This window comes from Lotus japonicus, chromosome 1, assembly GCF_012489685.1.
Source record: "Lotus japonicus ecotype B-129 chromosome 1, LjGifu_v1.2".
NCBI lineage: Eukaryota > Viridiplantae > Streptophyta > Magnoliopsida > Fabales > Fabaceae > Lotus > Lotus japonicus.
In genome coordinates this window covers 15797258-15818410 of record NC_080041.1, presented here as the reverse complement: position 1 = coordinate 15818410, position 21153 = coordinate 15797258, and the positions used below count along the sequence as shown (strand labels likewise).

At 36.1% G+C, this 21153-nt stretch overlaps 1 protein-coding gene and 1 long non-coding RNA gene across 2 annotated transcripts; both read left to right on the top strand.

Moving 5' to 3' along the window:
• Positions 1 to 10609: 10609 nt before the first annotated feature.
• LOC130733835 (NDR1/HIN1-like protein 6) lies at positions 10610 to 11649 on the top strand. Its single transcript, XM_057586112.1, has one exon. It carries the CDS (start codon positions 10712 to 10714, stop codon positions 11477 to 11479), a length of 768 nt encoding a protein of 255 aa, XP_057442095.1. The 5' UTR covers positions 10610 to 10711; the 3' UTR covers positions 11480 to 11649.
• Positions 11650 to 14691: 3042 nt separating this feature from the next.
• Positions 14692 to 20025, top strand: LOC130731643 (uncharacterized). Its single transcript, XR_009016768.1, has 3 exons — positions 14692 to 14913; positions 15247 to 15334; positions 19582 to 20025. It is a non-coding gene; the product is annotated as an uncharacterized LOC130731643 (long non-coding RNA).
• Positions 20026 to 21153: the final 1128 nt, after the last annotated feature.

The window sequence follows — 21153 nt, the reverse complement described above, 5'->3', positions numbered from 1 at the left end:
CAGGTTGTGGTTCAACAGTAACTTGAGATTCTTCAAATTGCTTCCTCAATCTCTTTAGCTTTTTGGGTTCAGCATTCTTGACAGGCGGAGAACCTTTTCCTGATCTGGTTCTTGAAGCGATGGGGTTGGATTGAGAATGCAATGGTTCACCACTCTTCACAATCTTGATTCGAACAGACTGTTCTTCCTCGTCCTTAGGGAACGGTGCGATGCGGAGAGCTGCAGGAACGGTTCTCTTGGACGGTTCCTTCTTTGACACATCGGACAGTTCTGTCAGATTTTTCTTCCTTGTCTGGACAGTCTGTTCATCAGATACCTTTTCTTTTCCTCTGGTGTTTTTCCTTGTTCTGGGCAAGTATTCTTCAGGAACATCAGAGGCATCAAAGGGAATGTTCATTTTGCTCACATCTCCCAGTCTGATCGGTGAAGGAAAGATCACATCTTCATTCAAGCGATCCTCTGATTCCAGAAACTCTTTGATAACACCTTTCTTTTCGAAAATAACGGTCAGCAGCGAGCCAAAAGGAAGGTATCCTTGGCTTTTCTCCAGATAGTTGATCAAGTAGTTCCACATCAAGTGTGCAGGGTTAATTTTCACTCTTTTCAAGATCTTGTACAATGCGTACCTTGCATGCGCATTTACATAATTTCTTGCACCATCCTTTGGTAAGACAACCTTGCTAATCACAGCATTGTTGAACTTTACATCATCAATGAGATTGCCCACTTCCACAGTCAGTGGTTCCTCTTGGTTCTTCCAAATGCACTTCCAGTCATTAACTTTCGCAAACCAATTTGGGGAATATTTTTCACCAACTTCCAACTTCACATTCAGTGCTTCAGCCATGTCGTTGAGAGTCACTGAGATGATCTTGTCATTTACTTTGGACTTAATGACTTGTCTGTGATTTATCACAACGGCACAGTCATAAAATTCCTTTACCAAAGGCACATACACTTCGCGCTGAGCCATGGTGTACACCGTCTCCCAGTCCTGATGAAGTAAGTCTGCAAGCCCAGCCATCTTCACGAAGGCAAACACCTTCAGATCAAAGTACCTTGGGGACACAAGAGAGTTGTCACCCAGTTTCTCAGTTTTCACGGCTCCAACCTCCTTGAGTTGAACAGAGCGTTGGCGGTTGATCCTCTCTGATCTCCTCTGGATGATCTCCATTTCTTCAGCAGAGTAAGGTGTTTTACCACCTTTCTTGGATGGGGCCTTAGATTTGGAAGGGGCTTTGGAAGAGGTAGCAAGAACTCCGGCCATTTGGGAATGAGAGGAAGTTTCAGAGAAGGCTTAGGGTTTCTTTACTTGGAAGAGAGAGAGAGAGAGTAAATGTCAAATGAAGTGAGGTGAAAGAGAGAGAAGGAAATCTTTTGGATATATTTGATTTGGAATAAGGAATGACAGTTTTGGGTGGTGTGCAGATGGCGGTTTTCTTTTCATGAGAGGGAAACTATTAAACAATTGAGCAGTTGAGACCACGCGCGTTAAAAGTAAGAGAGATAACTGCTTCGCATTTAATGTGATGAGACCTTTCAAAGTTCACTGTTGTAGCACGTGCAAGAGTAATGATGCATTGAACTAAACAATGTCTTTGCCAGCTGTTAACCAAACGATATAGATTTCCTGAGAGCAACTTCATTGAACGGAGAGTTGTTGAACGATTTGATCTACTGGTTGAACAGTGAGGAGACAGAACATTGCGGATGTTCTTCGAAGAACGAAACCTGCAAAATAGAAACCTTTGTTTCCATACCTTTTATTGAGCAGAGTGCATATTTATCCTTGTTCTTAGATCTGAGAATCTGCCTTCTAAAAGAGGTTTCGTGAGTATGTCAGCAAGTTGATCTTCTGTGTGTATATGAGATATATCAATGTTTCCCTTTGCCACAAGATCTCTAATGAAATGATGTTTGATCTCAATGTGCTTTGTTCTTGAATGCTGAACTGGATTCTTGGCAATATTGATGGCACTTGTGTTATCACATAAAAGAGGTATCTTGTTTTCATGAATGTTGTAATCCTCAAGTTGATGCTTTATCCATAGGAGTTGTGTACAACAAGAACTTGCTGCCACATATTCAGCTTCAGCAGTGGATAAGGAAATAGTGCTTTGACGTTTACTTGTCCAGGATACTAAACAGTTTCCCAGAAAGTGACATCCTCCACTAGTGCTTTTCCGTTCAACTCGATCACCAGCATAATCCGCATCACAAAATCCTTTCAACCTGAAATCTTCACCTTTCTCATATAATAGACCAAGATTAGCAGTACCAATTAAATATCTAAAGATTCGCTTAACAGCACTAAGATGAGATTGTTGTGGGTTTACCTGAAACCTTGCACATAGACAAACACTAAACATTATGTCTGGTCTGCTGGACGTTAAATAAAGAAGTGAACCAATCATCCCTCTGTACGATGTTGGGTCAACTGGTGAGCTTTCATCACTTTTGTCCAGAACAGTGTTGGGATACATAGGAGTACTCATCTCATTTGACTTGTGCATGTTGTATTTCTTGAGCATATCCTTTATGTACTTGGACTGATGTATGAAGATCTTGTCTTTCTCTTGCTTGATTTGAAGTCCCAGAAAGAATTTCAGTTCTCCCATCATACTCATTTCAAATTCACTTTGCATGAGAGTAGAAAATTCTTTACACAGTTTATCGCTAGTTGCACCGAAGATGATATCATCAACATACAATTGTACAAGGATGTAGTCGTCCTTCAATTGCTTCCTGAAGAGGGTGTTGTCAATCTTTCCTCTTGAAAAACCATTCTTCATGAGAAAGTTGCTTAGACGATCATACCAAGCCCTTGGGGCTTGTTTTAAACCGTACAGAGCTTTCTTCAACCTGTACACGTAGTCTGGAGTGGATGGTTCTTCAAAGCCTGGAGGTTGCTTCACATAGACTTCCTCTTCAATTACTCCGTTCAGAAAGGCGCTTTTGACATCCATTTGATATAGCTTGATGGAATGTTGACATGCAAAAGCTAGGAGTATCCTTATTGCTTCAATTCTTGCAACTGGTGCGAACGTTTCAGTGTAGTCAATTCCTTCTTGTTGGTTGTAACCTTGTGCTACTAGTCTCGCTTTGTTTCTAGTGACTTTCCCATTTTCGTCCATCTTGTTTCTGAAGACCCATTTAGTACCAATGATAGATTTTCCAGTTGGTCTTGGAACTAGGGTCCATACTTGACTTCTTTCAAATTGATTTAGTTCTTCTTGCATAGCCAGAATCCATCCTTCATCTTGTAGAGCCTCTTCAACGTTCTTTGGTTCAATCTCTGAGATGAATGCGCTGTTTGATTCTTCTCTGAATGCTGATCTGGTCTTTACTCTTTCTGATACACTTCCAATGATTTGCTCTGGTGGATGATCACTTCTGTACTTCCACTCCTTTGGAAGTGAGATTCCGCTTGAAGTCATGACTTGGTCGGACTGTTCAGGAATAGTACCAGGAGGTGACGGAGATTGATCTTCATGAACTGATTCTGATGGTTGAGCTCTTGTTGTGTCGTCATCTGCTTCATCATGATCTGATAGGTCTAGATTGAGAAAATCTCTTTCTAAACGATCAACCGCCTTGATTGAACTATCATCGAACTTGACATTGATAGATTCTTCAACAACTTTTGTTCTTGAGTTGTAAACTCTATAGGCTTTGGAGTGAGAAGAATATCCAAGGAGAATTCCTTGATCAGACTTATTGTCAAATTTTCCGATGTTGTCCTTGGTGTTGAGAATGTAACACTTGCATCCAAATGGATGAAAGTACGATACAGTTGGCTTTCTATCTTTCCATAATTCATATGGAGTCTTTTTCAACATGGGTCGCATAGATATTCTATTCTGAATGTAGCATGCAGTTTCAATAGCTTCAACCCAGAAATACTTTGGTAGGGAAGTTTCACTGAGCATTGTCCTTGCCATTTCTTGAAGTGATCTGTTCTTCCGTTCAGCTACACCGTTTTGCTGTGGTGTCCTTGGAGCTGAGAACTGATGGCTGATACCTTCTTGTGCACAGAATTTTTCAAAATCTTCATTCACAAACTCTCCTCCTCTGTCACTGCGAATGGCTGTGATGCAGTAGCCCTTTTCATTTTGAACTCTTTTGCTGAAGATCTTGAATGCTTGGAATGTTTCATCCTTGCTTCTTAGGAAGTAGACCCAACAGAATCTTGTGTAGTCATCGATAATGACAAAACAAAATCTTTTTCCAGAAACACTAGCTACCCTAGTGGGACCAAACAAATCCATATGTAAGAGGTCCAGAGGTTTGCTAGTACTGACAAAGTTTTTAGCACGACAGGAGGTACGATGCTGTTTGCTTTGAGTACATGCAGAACATGTAGCATCAGATTTAATAGATAGTTTTGGCAAACCACGTACTAAGTCATTACTTATGATTTTAGTAATGGTCCTTAAGGATGCATGCCCTAGCTTCCTATGCCAAAGCCATGTATTATCCTCTGATGATACTAGACAAGTTACATTTTGATTTGCTAGGTTTTCCAAGTTCGTCTTATATAGATTCCCTTGTCTCTGAGCTTCAAAGATGATTTTGTCATCGGAATCAGTAACACTACACTTCACTTTATTAAAGGAAACAGTGAACCCACTATCACATAATTGACTTATGCTAAGTAGATTATGTTTTAACCCTTCAACTAATAAGACATTATTAATTACTGGAAGAGGTTCCTTACCAACAGTACCTTCTCCAACAATGAATCCTTTTTGATTTCCACCAAAGGTTACAAATCCACCATCAGATCTAACTTGAATCTTGGGGAACATAGACTTTTCTCCCGTCATATGACGCGAGCATCCACTGTCCAAGTACCATTGTTGGCGTTTCCTTCGTTCTGTTAAGTAAATCTGCAACAGGAATTATTGATTTCTTAGGTACCCAGATTTTCTTGGGTCCTATAGGGTTAGTTGCACGCTTGGGAGGAATCTTCTTCTCATAGAAGATTTTCTTTCCTTCCCTTTCTATTGAACAGTTCACAACAAATTTAGATTCACTATCAATAGAAGAAGTAAACGATATATCAGACATAGTTTCATTAGACGGTTCACTGCTGTCAAAACCCAGACCACTTTTATCATATAAGTCTCTACTGTTTCCACATAGTTTAACTAAGTTGTCATGCCCTATTGTGAAAGTAGATAAATCATCAATCAAAACTTTGATTCTTTTCTTTAAAGCAGATACTTCCATTGTGGAGTCTTGTTTCTTTAAAAACTAATTTTCATGAATAATGGAATCTTTTTCTTTTAAAACTTTCTCATGTTCTTTTTGCAACTTGGAAAACTGTTTCTTCAGGTTCTTGTATTTTTCAGATAAAGTGTAAGAATGTTCAAGCAGTTCATTAAACTCTTCTTCAAGGTTTTCAGATCTTACCTCATCATCTTCATCATCATCTGATCCATCTACTGAAGCCATGAGAGCGAATAGAGATTCTTCATCTTCTTCTTCCTCGTCATCTTCAGAGTTGTTTTCAGAATCATCCCAGCCAGTTACTAGAGCTTTCTTCTTCTTGTAGAATGGTTTCCTGACAGGCTTTTTAGCTAGTCTAGGACAGTCTGGTTTGATGTGACCTGGCTTTTTGCATTCGAAACATGTAATGTTGCTTTTGTCTGTAGTTGAGGTGCTTTCACCTTTGTGTGGAAAGGATTTCTTTTTCTGACTTGATTCTCTTTTGTTGTCCTTCTTCAGGCCTTTTCCTCTTTGTTGTTTGATCCACATCTTTTTGAACTTTCTGTTGAACAGTGCTTGCTCATCATCGGACAGTTCTTCTGAGGAATATTCTTCATCAAACATTTCTTTCGTCTGACTGTTTTTGGAGATGTTAGCTTTGAAGGCGATGCTTTTCTGCTTCTTTAGGCTTTCATCTTGAGAAAGTTCAATCTCATGAACCTTCAGAGATCCCAGGAGATCTTCAAGTTTTAGTGTGCTAAGATCTCTTGCTTCTTGGATAGCAGTAACTTTGGGTCTCCATCTTTTAGGAAGGCACCTCAGTATTTTTGTGATTTGATCAATGTGTGCGTATGTGCGATCGAGATTTCGAAGACCATTGATAATGGTTTGAAATCTTGCGAACATTTCATCAATGGTTTCATTTTCCTTCATTTTGAAGGTTTCATATTCAGCCACTAGTAAACTTACTTTGACTTGACGTACATTTGCTGTACCTTCATAGGCAAGCCCTAGAGCTTCCCATACTTCTTTGGCAGTTGCGAGTCCATCAACTTTGTCCAACTGAGTTTTGCTTAAGGCACATAAGAGAAATAGTTTTGCCTTTGAATTGAGTTGATAGTCTTTGCGTTGAGCTTCTGTCAGCTGATCTTTCTTGATGGGTTCACCAGCGTCATCTTTATAGACGATGTTGCCATTTTCAATGATATCCCACAACTTGTAGCTTGAGGATTCTATGAAAAGTTGCATGTGCGTCTTCCAGTAGGGATATTCGGTTCCATCAAAGAAAGGAGGCTTGTTGGTGGATGAGCCCGTAGCGATAGCTTGATCTTCTGCCATGGATCTTTACTCTACACCTGTTAAGATGTTAGTTCTAGAGCTTAAGCTCTGATGCCAATTGATATGTAAATAAGTAACACAAGAAAGGGGGGGTTTGAATTGTGTTCTTAAAAATTACTTGTTAAAACTTTAGTTTATGAAAAGAAGATAAGTTCTTAAGAAAATTGTTCTGGTGACTTTTCAAAAACTGTTTAGTGCAGCGGAAGTAAGTAAATAAAGCAGAACGATCAGCACACAGGAATTTATACTGGTTCACCCTAAACGATTGGGCTACGTCCAGTACTTGGCCACCACCAAGATTTTCACTAGCAAGTATCAAGGACTTCTCCAATACAAGTATTAGACAGGACTTCTCCAAGTATTATCACGGACTTCTCCAAGTATTGTACAGGACTCCTCCTAGTATTATCACGGACTTCTACAAGTATTGTACAGGACTCCTCCTACAATCAACAAGATTGTTTGGCTCTACAAGAAATCTCTTCTCAAAAGAGTTGGTGTAGACAATTTATGGCACTGGAACTCTCAAGTGTTTTGGGTTCTGAAAGGACGTTGGAACACACAAGAGTTCAGAATCTAAGAGAGAAGTAAGAGAAGAGGTTTGACTCTTTTAAGATTTGGTATTCTCTCTTGATTTAGCAGAGGTATGCGATCGGATTTGACTCTTAGGAAATCTGCTGTGAGCTTTTAATGCTTTGAAGAATGTTTGGAGTAACTGCTCTGAGTTCTTTCTTTTCTTGCAATAAATTTTTCTCTTCTTCTGTTCTTCAATCTTCAGATATGTCCTTTATATATGATCTTGCTAGTTGTGTAGCCGTTGAGACACAAAATCTGGCTGTTGTTTGTAGCCGTTGTGAGTGTCATCTAACCATTGATTCAAATCTCCGGTTGGTAGCTTCATTAAATGCATGCTGCTGTTCAAAGCTATCCTTTAGCCAAAAAGGTGTACTTTGTCAGCTAGTAGGTGGTGATAGCTTTGGGCTACTTTGCAGAAGAGAGACATTTTGGAAAAGTGATGTTGACGTGTTGTCCTTTTTCCTCTTCATTGGTCATCGAGACTTCTCTCTTCAAAGGTAAATCAGTTTGCACGTGACCAGATTAGTTTCCTTCTGACTAAAGCATGGGGCAAATAGTTGAGATACAATTTTGACTTTCCCGCTCAAAGGCTTCTTCTGAAATTCTGAGGTATGACGTGGCATGAAACGATACAGAATAAGTGTCTTCCTTGTTTACTGGACGATGCGGTCATATCTTGCGTAAACTTCTTTTTTCTTATAAGGCTTAGACATATTCGTTGAAGCATGCGACCTTATAATATATATTTCCTGTAAAATGTCATTAACATCTGGAATTAGATTTTAGTAGAGAAAAGTATTTATAAAAATTGTTAGGATCAAAATAAGATTGAAACACGTTGTAACACGTTGTAACACGTTTGAACTTAACACAAGGGTGAGAACTAATTGTGTTAGCCTGATTAAAAGAACACTAAAACTTTAATTGAATTGACTAGATACTAAGGTATTAGGCTTAGCAACTGAGATTGAATGTTTTACTTGATTAAAGTATTAACAAGTAAGGGTAAATGTTACATCATCATAGAAGGATTTCTGAGGTTCATATAAGGATTTGGTTTTGAGAAACTTAATTGAACTTGGTGAAACTTGACCCAAAGTGTTGTTTTTCCTATAAAGTTTTAAAATGTTATGCTCTTGCTTTTGTCTTTGTTTCAATCACAACCAAAATTCAAACTTATATATTTTTTTTCTTTTCACATTTTGAACACTAAACTCTTAGAATAAATTGATAACCAACTATCATTGTGATTCGATATATTTGTATTACTTCGAGCAATCCGTGCACTTGCGGATTGGCTACCATGACTCTCTTGGAAGATAAATATATTAGTTTAAATGGATAATAACTTAACTGTATTGGTTGAAATATGATTCTTGCTTTAAAGAGGGGGAAATTGCAACGAATTTCCGTAAGATTTATCATTGTTGCACTAACTTTCCCTCTATTATTTAATAAGACACTAATCACTTTTACTTTATTGAAAACATTGCACTAACCTCCCCTGAGGTTTATTATCATTGCATCAACCTCCCCTAAGATTTTTCATTATAATACTCAACACCCCTCTGTCTTTCTAAATGATAGATGAACGTTGGGAGGTCCGTGAATTTTGCAAACTAAAAGGGAGGTCTTTGCAATAATGACAAACCTCAAGGAGGTGAATGCAATTATATCCCCTATAAAAATATGATTCTTCCATTTTGTCGAGAATTTGGTCATAATAAATTAAAAAGCAGTTACGATTGGAATAATTATCACAATGTCTTAAACAATAGAGTAAATTACTATCCCCTCACATGAGGGATGCTTAAATTACTCCCCCTTTCCTCTTATTTCAAAACCTACACCCCCTATCCTGAGAATCTTAAATTACATTTTTCTTCCCTCTTATTTTAAAACCAATACTCCCCTCCCATATGAGCTAACATATTTTTATATATATATATATATATATATATATATATATTACACTTAAATTAATTTTAATACAATTCGACGGTTATATTAAATGTACTTATTTTCCCTATTTACTATCGTATCATCATTATTATATAATTTTAATTTCATAATATCAATTATAGGAAATTTTAATGATGAAATAGATATTTTTATGATGTTTAGAAGTCCATAAAACAAATATTTAAAGTTTAAATTTCAAAAAATAATATTAAAGTATTTAAGACTTGTTAATTATAATATTGATATTTATAAAGAAAATAAAAAAAAATGTTTGGACACTCGTTCGTAGTCATTTAGGCCATTAAAAGATCCATTTAAAATAAAATATACTAACGTGTAATATGTATTTGAGTAAATTACTCTCTCCTCTCTCGAGTAAATACTTAAAGGGGATTGTAGGCTTTAAAATAAGAGGGGAGAGAAATATAATTTAAATTTCTCTCAAGAGATCAGAAGAGGGTGTAGGTTTTAAATCAAAAGGAGAGAAAACTGTAATTTAAGCATCACTCAGGGGCAAGAGAGTAATTTACTCTCAAAAACACTTTTATCCTTTTTGGTTTTTTTTTTATGGAAATCCCTTTTGGTCTTTAAAACAAAACAAAATGTGCAAGGAAAAGATAGACATAAAAAACGCGTGAATAGACTAAAGTACTAACACAATCTCACTTAACATTTCTTTTTTATAATAATAAAGTATATACCATAACATACACGAAATACATACACAGATGAACGAACACGGTCAATAATTTTTATATGGTTGAGTATTTGAGTTGTCCAAATAAAACACAAGATCTAGAGAGCACAACATTCTTTTTATCTTAAAAAAAAAAGATTGTTTTTCAAACACCCACTCCTCCTACACCATAATATGAATAGAAGAGAAATAAAAATAAGAAGCAATTAATAATATGATATAAAAATAAAAATAAAAATAAAGAAAAACTGGATAAAATGTAACTTTTTTGGTAGATAAATGGGCTCGAAGCCCGAATTAGTTTGGTTGGATTCTACTTTAATTACCATCACTTATCACATCATTATCTTCGAAATCATAAGTAGTTCATATACAGGCCACCAACATAATTTTTACAAATCAGCAACGAAAATTAATCACACAATCTTTAAAAAAGAAGTGTTTTGCTTATCATCTAAGCCAACATCATGTGTTGATCGAGTGAAAATGTGATAAATAAAAAATAAGTCATTTATAAAAAAAAAAATAGAAAACAGGTGTGAACTGGTGAAAACCAACGTCATGCTTATATACAGAAGACCAGACCCGGAATGGAAAAGCAAAAAACTAGAGAAAGAAACTTAGGCGGCTTTAGGCTTTAGCCATCTCCTTTCTAAGAAGACACTAACATTGAATATTTTGGCACCTTCTTGTGACATGTGACTGAGAAAAATACTCATCCTAATAAATAATGTAGTTACAACTTTACCCATATTCAAAGTCAACAAAAGGAAACTTCAACCGTGTTCAACCCTTCAAACCTTTCAATATATTAAGTCTAGCAAGAAACCATAATGGACAAAGAAACAAACCAACACCAACAACAACAGCATCATCTCCCATAATTTGCAGCAAAAGTTAACATTTTTTCTTCCCTAAAACAAAGAAATGTCAGAACATCAGAAAATTCACCCTGTCCATGATGTTGAAGCACCACAGCAACCTTCAACACCATTGGTATCAAGGAACATGTCAAAATCAGAAAATGGTGATCCAGAAAATGTTGCTCATCCTCCATTTCCTCAAAGAACCTTGCCTACGATGCAACAATCCAAGCCACCAAAGAAAAGAAGAAGCTGCTGCTGCAAATTCTTCTGCTGGACAATAAGCATATTGCTGATTCTAATTCTAGCAATTGGTATCACAGTTGGGATACTATTCCTTGCTTTCAGACCCAAAATCCCAAAGTACTCAGTGGATGAACTCAGAGTAACACAATTTGATCTCTCCAACAACAACAGCCTTTCTGTCACTTTCAATTTGACAATCACTGCCAGAAATCCTAACAAGAAAATTGGGATTTACTACAGAGGTGGGAGTCACATAAGTGCTTGGTACAATGACACAAAACTATGTGAAGGGTCTTTGCCTAAATTCTACCAAGGTCATAGAAACACCACAGTGCTTAGCATTCCCCTTTCAGGGGAAACAAATAATGCAACGGGGCTCCAGAGTTCGTTGCAGCAACAGCTGCAACAAACCGGGAGCGTCCCGCTTCATCTGCGGGCCAAACAGCCTGTGAGGATTAAGCTTGGGAAGCTGAAGCTGTTCAGAATCACATTCAGGGTTAGGTGCAGGATTGTGGTGGATAGCCTTACTGATAATAGTTCCATTAGGATTAGGAGCAGTAGTTGCAAGTTCAGGTTAAGGCTTTGAATTTGTTGATTATATAGTGCATATACAATATAGAGATATGCTTATTTCCTTCTTAATTTACTATTTTTTCTTTTGTTTTATGGTCTCTGATTGAGATTTCTTTTCAGATGGATTTTTCTTTCCATCAGCACTTTGAGACAGTGCTTATACTTATGATTCTGTTTTTCTCAGCCACCTCTCTTTCATATTACATACTCCCTCTGTCCCTAATTATAAGCTAAAGTTGTAAAAATCACACTTATTAAGAAAGCCTTAATTGATGCATTGGTTTTCAAAAAAAATGTACAACTTTCTATGTTTACCCCTATTTATGATAACACTTTTTCATCATTGTACTACTAATGGTGGTGCTCCACTACCAATAAATGCAAGGGTGAATATGGAAAGAAATATTAACTTTTGCAAGGTTAGCTTATATTTAGTGACACAAAAAAAGTCTCAATGCTAGCTTATAATTAGGGACAGAGGGAGTATATAACATATACTGTTCTTCTATATGCTTTTTTTCTTTCTCAGATTATCCTCTCACCATATGGGTAAGAGACTAATTTCTTAGAATACCCGTCACGCACAAAAGTGGAGATACTTTTTGAGCCGTGTTTTCCCATATACATGAATTCAAAAATCAAACCTAAAATCACATTTTTAAGGGACCCGAGTCTCTTCCACTCGGACCTTGTTGGTATTCTTCTTCTATATATATCTTCCAATCCAAATATTATTAAACTTGTATTCACTCGATCTTGACACACATCAATGCTAAGTTGCTAACTGACAGTATTTCCAACAATTTTTTATGTGCTTATGTGAACATAAAATGAAAATAAATAAATTATAATGATGGTTTATTGGTCTCATATAATCTCTTGGACAAGTATGAAAGGCGTAGCTGGTTGAATGCATAGCTATCTTTACAGTGACACTCTGGTTTTGGCATCCATCCCCCAAGTACTTTCCATCTTTTGTGATCAATAAGATTTTAATGTATGATCTCATATAAATGAAATGGGTAGTGTCGTAATGAGAAATGAAAATTATAAGAATATTGTGTTATTGAGTCTAATAGAAACATGAATTATGTATTATTACTACGCAAAAGCTTTAATATATTACTACGCAACACAATTATGTATTCTTCCAAAAAAAAGTTGTCTAAATGACTCATGATAAAGTTTGGATTAAATAACCCATCATCCAATCACATTGAAGATAAATGAGTTGGAAATAAATTAATAAATAAAATATAGAAATTCCAACTTACTTATCTCCATTGTGATTGGATGATGAATTATTTAACCAAAACTTTATCATGAGTTATTTAGACAACCCCTCCAAAAAAATATATAACATTGTGGTAATGTTAGAATGAGCTTTGTTTAAATAAGACTTTGTTTAAATAGTTCCTTCAAAAGACACTCTAACGCTCAAGTAAATGAGAAAGCTATGAAAGAACCTCAGAGTCTAAGAAGAATTCATAGTTTAATAAAAATGACTAGTGCGTGTGTTTAAATAAATGAACGACCACACCTATATTTATAAATTTGGGATCTGTCATCATATTCTCTGTAGGTTTATGGGAAGCCCCTGTGAAGGATCTTCCAAATGCAAGGTTGGCTTTTGGCTGCCTTGTTTATTCATTTTTTATTGAACTTAGCTTGCGTGAGACCGCTTGGTCTTGCCGGGACTCCTTATGGTGAGTTCCACTTGGTTGTGAGACTTTTTGGGCCGACTGAGGAGTTACTGAGCCTTTTGGCCTTTTGGAGCGGTTAGAACAAGTTGATCTTTTTAAAAGTTTGGGTTGGGCGGCCTGATACCATATTTAAAAATTTGCTTCATATATAATAAAACATTTGTGTTGAGCAACAAATCTATGTGTAAGTAGGTCAATAAAGTTATATATAAGATTTTGAGTAACCTAAACTTTACATTTTAACTAAATAGACGTAAACAAATGTTTTGGTCTAATCTATTTATTAGTTAGGCATAATCAAAGCTTGATGTAGGATAGGCCCATCCTCCCCCCTACAATGGACATGTTTTCATGCCTAATTTTATTTTTCAATTGATATGGTTTCACATCACTTTATCTTACACATTTTTTTTTATCTCTCTTACTTTTTCATCATATTATTTATCATATTTCTTAGTCTTTCTTTTGTTTTATTTTCTTATTTCCCACTTCCCTGATAAATCTGAAAAAACCCCAACTATTAATGGTTTTGATGAAGACAATCTTTTGTGCAAAGTTTTTGTTGTATATATTCTTATGCATGCTGAATCTTTTTTAACTAGGATTTATCCCGTGCGATGCCCAGTTGCCCGATTTTTATTTTGTTAACATACATTAAACATATTACATTGTAGTCATTTTCATTGTAAAACTTTACACCTTCTAGATGCATCTTGCTTGTTATAATTGAGTTTATAACACACTCACACATTTTTTTTGCCCCCTCTAAAACAGGTGGCCTCTTTTTATGCTGAATTGGACCACAAACTTGGTTGTGTAGTTTTTTTTAAAAAAAAATCTGGGTTGTGTAGTTCGAATAGCAAGGGATTTTTTTGACCAAAAAACAAGAATAGCAAGGGATTTGTGATATAAAAAAAATTAATTTTACAGCTTAGAAAGTTGGGAGGTTTATTCATTTATGTGTTCAATCTGTAACTTACACTAAAAATTAAAAATGTTAAAGAGAAATAATGTTAAAAAAAGGTTAAGGAGGTTAAATAACAGAAAATAACTACTCTATCAGGATAATGAGATCAAAATAATTCACCTATATATTAGATCAACTAATTCCATCTCTTTCAACTTCAGTGTTATTTATATTATAATAATTCCTATGTAGCCATACGATACAAAATATAAAATTACAGTGAATAGAATGGGTAGTCAATCAATTGGTATATTGTTTTAAATAGGCTTAGGCCTACATGCATACAGTATGCGGTAAAGCATTACAGCTAAATACCTGGTATACCTCCTACATCAGATCAGAGTAACTGAATACGCGAAAGAAATTATGAGTATTCATAGAAAATTGAAACAGTCAAAGCACCAGCACCATTGGAAGCGGATGGAGCCACAACTGGCGCTTACCATACCACAGAGAGTAATCAAGATGCACTTGTTACGTCACCAATCTCGACCCTCAGTTAGGCTTCTTTCTATATCTTCATGCATTTTCCTGATCCATGTTGCTGCAGGATGTAGAATTTGTTAATGCTTTTTATGCATCTCCATTTTCTTTATTTCTCATGTTGAAGCTACCCTTAACAAAGGAAACAATGAGAAAATTACTCTGAATCTATAGGAGACTACAATCAACTATGGTAGTTGCAAGAAGAAATTTTAATGGAGGTAACTGGGCAAGGAACAAAACCAGACTATTCGAGCATTCAAGGACTGAAGCTAATTCGCTTGTACTTGGAGGGTGAGCTCAATTTGTTACTGAGTTCATCTTCCTACTTCCTAGCTCCTACTATTTTGTGCTACATCGGTGTAACAGTAGGATAGTTGATAGAAATTCATTTATTTCTGTCTAATCTGTTCTAATTTGTAACATATTTCTTCATTTTTAAACTATAACATTTATGTGGCATGGCATGGATGTGTGTGTTTGTGTATATATATTAGTAAATGGCATGGTTTTTGTCTCGCGTGAGGCAAATTACTCTTTTTGTTGTCTCAATCCTCCATCCTTAGAGGGACTGGCTTTACTCAAAATTATGCATATGATCTGATGCGTGATGTTTTTTTATTGCAGATCATGAGAGATCCCGAGATAGGAAATTCCTGAGGTTTGGGCTTCATTAGCTACGGTTAACTTCGAGGCATCTGATTCAGCTTTTGAGGTATGTCTCAGTCTAGTGTTTGAATCAACTTTAGGTCTTAGAATTTGAGTTAGACTAACTCTAACTCAGACTCAGGAGTGGGGATTGCTGAGCTCTACCCTATAGAAGGACTAATATAATGATATCTTCAGTTCAGTTCATGTGAGACTTTAACACACTCGAGTCTCAACCTTAACATACTCATCACGCTCAAGGTTGGACTTCTGGAGTATAAAATTTACATGAATTGACACTTGTAGGTAGCTCATATATGAGTTGTCCGCAATAAAATGATTTAGGATTGGATCTGGTACCATGCTGGTGAAAGAGAAGGAATCTAGAGACATTCTACATAGTCAAGTGTGTTATACATAATAAATGCAATAAATATATTTACAATTATTATGCTACTTAATTGCAATTAATACAAGATAATCATTTACAAGATATCTAACAATTGCAAAGTACTACAAATTATAGAACTGATAAGGAAAATTCAGAGAAATAAACTCTGATTAAAGGTAGAAAATAGCAGGAAATACAAAAGACAAAATAAGATAATATTCGATAAGGTAACCTCCTCTGCCCTATGGTAAGAGCCACACCAAGATTTCCAAATCAATGCCTACCTGCTGACACCCTTAATTCCCTTGCTATACACATCCCACTCGATCAGATCCCGACAGTCGGCCACTTCTCTAATCACTTTGTGCAACATGTTCAATCTGTTAGAGTCTCTCTCTTCTCCCTCTAATCAACTTTTCCAATGAGTAAATGAGTTTTTGTTCATGCGCAATGCTAACTATTTGTTGTGCACTTCCATGTCAACTTTAAACGCTCAAGAGACATGTTTCCCACCATAAGCTAAACGAATGAGAGGAGTAAAGCACACAAAGTGAGAATGCAATGTACTGGATATGGCTTATTATTAGCCATCAGATTACTTAATACTTATAACTTTCTCTTTGAGGCAAACTCCTTTTCTTCTATAATTTGAGCTTAGTCTTTTAGATCAAATGAGTGATCGAAGTTCCTTAATTGAATTCCTTCCCTTCATTCCTCTTTTGTCTCCATATGCATTCATTGTTGATTCTTCATATGGTTATTACATAACTATTTAGGAAAATTCAGAGAAACAAGCTCAACTTAACCGTAGGAAATAGCAGGAAATGCAAAAGACAATAAGAAAATATCATATGAGCTAACCGCCTCTGCCCTATGCCAGGAGCCACACCAAAAAATGAATGCCCACCTACATGATGTATGACTCTGACCATTTGTCATGCATTTGAAGTTTATAGAAGGAGTTGACTTGAGAGTGGACTTATGAGGTAGGGGACCACAACCATATAGCATGGTATATAAATCGTCGTTAGAAGTATAACTGAAGACAACCAAATCCAATGTGCACTGTTGTTCTGTTTGGGACCAAGTGTCAACTTGCATATAGTATGATCTCGTGAGTTTCCCTTCATATCGTTCCTGTTCTCATCATAGTATCTTTGTTTTGTTGGTTACTTTTTCTCGCCGGCTCAGTATCTCCTTGAGACATTAGCTTGCCTCGACATGTTGCCTTGTGTCTGAAATTGTAGATCATGACGATACATAACAATACCGCAATTGTTTCACCTATACATACACCTGTCAACATACGACGACGAAATTGTTCTGGTGCTAGTGTTTGTGATGGCAATGCTTAGGATTTCGTGCAAGTTGCACCATTATATTGTCCTTCACACAAACACGTAAATAAATTTACCGTAGAGTTATATTTGTGTGCGACACCATCTTTTAAGCAGCTATCACAACTATTTTGTGTGTAGTCCTCTTAGCCTCAAATCCTTGCACTAGAACATATTCCACTATCCAGTTACTGGTAACCAAACTTTCTAAAGTGTCCTTTAGTCTTGGAATTGTGATTTGTTTTTTGTAGTGCATATCAGCAAAATAGAATACCACATCTTTAGAAGGCATGAAGTGTCCTTCATGGTTGTGACCATTTGTCATGCATTTGAAGTTTATAGAAGGAGTTGAATAGAGAGCATACTTTTCTGAGTTAGGGAATCATAATCATATAACATGGTATATAGCTCATCGTTGGAAGTATAGTTGAAGACAGCTAAATCCAATGTCGCACTGTAGTTCTGTTCGGGACAAGTGTTACCCAACTCCAATACTTGTATGACCTTAATTTTAAGAATTTCAGATTCCTAGTTAATGTCAAGGACCTGAAATTGTAAACGGGTCTTTAACATTAATCAGGAATATGAAATTTTTAAAATTAAGTTCATACAAATATTGGAGTTGGATGACACTGGTCCTGCATAGAACAAACTGTGACATTTAATTTGGATGTCTTCAACTATACTTTCCACGACGAAATATATACCAAGCTATATGATTGTGGCCCTCTACCTCACAAGTCTGCTCTCAAGTTAATTCTTTCTATAAACTTCAAATGATGGCAGATGGTTAAATCATGAAGGACATTTTATGTCTTCTAAATATATGGTAATGTATTTTGCTGATATGCACTACAAAAAATAAACATCACAATTCCAAGACTAAAGGACGCTTTCAAAGGTTCAATTACCAATAACTGGTGGAATATGTTCTAGTGTAAGGACTTGCGGCTAAGAAGACTGCACCCAAAAATAGTTGTGATAGCTGCTTAAAAGATGGTGGCGCATGCAGATATAACTCTACAGTAAATTCATTTACGTGTCTGTGTGAAGGGCAATATAATTGTGGAACTTGCATGAAAGCCCAAGCATTTCCATCACAAACACCAACACTAGAACAATCTTGTTGTCGTATGTCGACATGTGTATATATAGGTGCAACAATTGCGGTTTTGTTATGTATCGTCATGATATACAATTCAATACACAAGGCAAAATGTCGATGCAAATTAATGTCTCAAGGAGATATTGAGTCGGCGAGTACCAACAAAACAAATTTGCAAGGAATGACATGAAGGGAAACTCACAGGATCATACTATCTGCAAGTTGATACAATTTGAAAACATTGGTGGTAGTAAGTAAGGCTGTAGTACCCAACTTCCATGCTTTATTGGCCGACTAGTGGTTGCTTCTTGGACCACCAAGAGATGAAGTTGGGGCTCAAGAAACACAGGAGCTTGTCATCCTGATTCGACGCCTTTTCAACCTAGTTGATTGTAGTCTCCTATGATTAGCTATTGTAGATCAGGAGTAATTTACTCATTATTTCCCTTTTTAGCTCCAATGATAAGGGTACCTTCAGCTTATATTATGACTGGTTTTCTTTCATAACACACGTTGTTCACCTAATAGTAATATGCCCATCATGAGAAATGGAGATTCATAAAAAGCATTATCGATTGCTACTATCTAGAGGTTGTAGAGCTTTTCGTCAGACACCTTGCTCGCTTCTTCCATTCTCCCTAAGTCATGTAGAGCTCCACAATCCCCACACGAACGGGTCATGGTGTGAGAAGCTGAGGGCGGTGCCATGGGCATGAAGGGATTTGGTTAGCTTGTGGTGATGCGGGTTGGAGGCGGCTTTGGATTTTGGATATTGGATCCACCATCCCTCTTTCTAGATTGCATGTTTTGGTGATACCTTGTGATGGGTGAAAAAGAAGAGAGGGAATAACAACTATTGGGCATGAGTACGCTACAGATATCAAAGGTACAAACTTCAAAGGGAAAAATGATCGGGGGTTGGATGAGGCTTTAGGTTTGAAAGAGAAAGAGATGTTGCAGACACAACAGTCCTGAACATTCAAATTATGAATCAACTGTGGAAGTTAATTTATGTTTTGATTTTGTTAATGTCGTTTCTGGCCTTTTCCTTTTCTCCATTTTGAAACAGTTCACGATATTATTTAAGAAGGGGATGAACATGATGGGGATGAATATTATTTTTTCATTTTATGGGTTTTTATTTTTTTATAATGGGGGAAGATGATGACCAAAAGTTATATTATATTTTTCTCTTTATTTTCTTGTGTTTTCTTTCTTTATTTTTAACTTTTTCAGCCTTTATTTGTGTCTTTAGTTATATTTGAGTCTTTTTATATTTTAGAGTCATCATTTATATTTTAGTCCTTTTTGAGTCTTTAATTCATTTTTAGTCCTTAAGATAGAGCATGTTAGAGGAATTGAGGGCAAGATGAGAAATATTTAATTATAACATGTGTTGAATGATTAGCTGAATTTACATGGCTTTATGTGCATTAGAATGATGTTTTGTGGTTACAAAGATGGCTTGATGGTGTGTTTAGTGTGCAGCCCTCATTAACTACTCATGATGGAAGAACAATGGAATCAAGGGCCAAGGAGTTTCAAAACTGAACAACAAAGAGAAATAGAGCTATTGAAGTCCATGAAGAGCATCAAAGTGGGCAATGTGAGCTGAAGAATGAAGAAAAGATGTTGCCAAATGAGGTTAGTACGCATGTGGGTGCACATATGGCACGCTCATGCGTATGTGGACAATGGGTTGGCATTTCTGGCGAGAAATGACTGCATGTCTGTGCATATATGACATGCACATGCATGTCAGGTCAGTGGCTCGACATTATAGCATGCACATGTGTGCCCCATCAACTGATTTTCTTAGTCATGCTTGTCTAATTTTCTTTTAACACCTGAGAATGTGAATCCTTGGCATTGTTATGTTTTAGTTTCTGAGTTTATATGAAATAAGGTTTTCTTCTATGAATCTATATCCCTGCTTTAATACTAGCTTGAATGCATGCAAGTTACTTAGGTTATTCTTTTCAACGAATGGAAGTTTGGTTTAGAATAAGGGACCTGAGATTAGATTGATTGGTTGCTTGCGCCTTAGGAATAAGGGTAGGGACTAATAGTTGGTGGCCTGATAAAAACCTTCATCTTCAATTGAATTAATCATAGGTACTAAGGAATTAAACTAATGAGATTTGATTGAAAGTTTTATTTGACTTGAGGAATCAACATCTAAAGATTAGGCTAGATTAATCATAGAATGAATTCCATGAACTTCATATACTTCCATTTACTTAAAACATGGCTCATTTTGGTGAAACTAAACCCAAGTGCTAGTCTTTAAACATAATCCCTTCACTTTATCTTACACAATTTTTTTTTATCTCTCTTACTTTTTCATCATATTATTTATCATATTTCTTAGTCTTTCTTTTGTTTTCTTTTCCTATTTCCCACTTCCCTCATAAATCTGGAAAAACCCCAACTATTAATGGTTTTGATGAAGACAATCTTTTGTGCGAAGTTTTTGTTGTATATATTCTTATGCATGCTGAATCTTTTTTAATTCTGAAGATTTAATCAACAAAAAGAACTTTTGATATACTCACATCTTTATTCTTTTCCATCTCATTTCCACCTATTTCTTTTTCTTTCTTTCTCTTCTTTTCATATTAAATCACTCTACTTCTCTCACTTATCTTCCTATCTCCCTATAGACTTGAAGATGAAATAGGTGACAACATAAAATTATTCAATAGAAAATCAACGTTATGAAGACCCGAGTCAACACAGTTCATGTGAGCCTTCTATTAGTGATTCAAGAAGACTCAAAGTTCTGATGGATAAAAGACTCTTAAATTAACAAACATTTTGAGTGTCACCTAAGCTTACTCATCAACATTCTGAAAAGCTCATTTAAGTACAAAGATTCTTACGTTTTGAAGCTCACTTAAGTCATGAGAGAACGTTCTGTAAAAGATTATATTCTAAGCAGACCTTCCTCATTTAAAGCACAATGTAATCTTGACATATTAAAATTCAAAGATCCTTGAGCAGTGTGTATGGAATATGATTTATTGAAGTCATCTACCCGTTTAATGTGACCT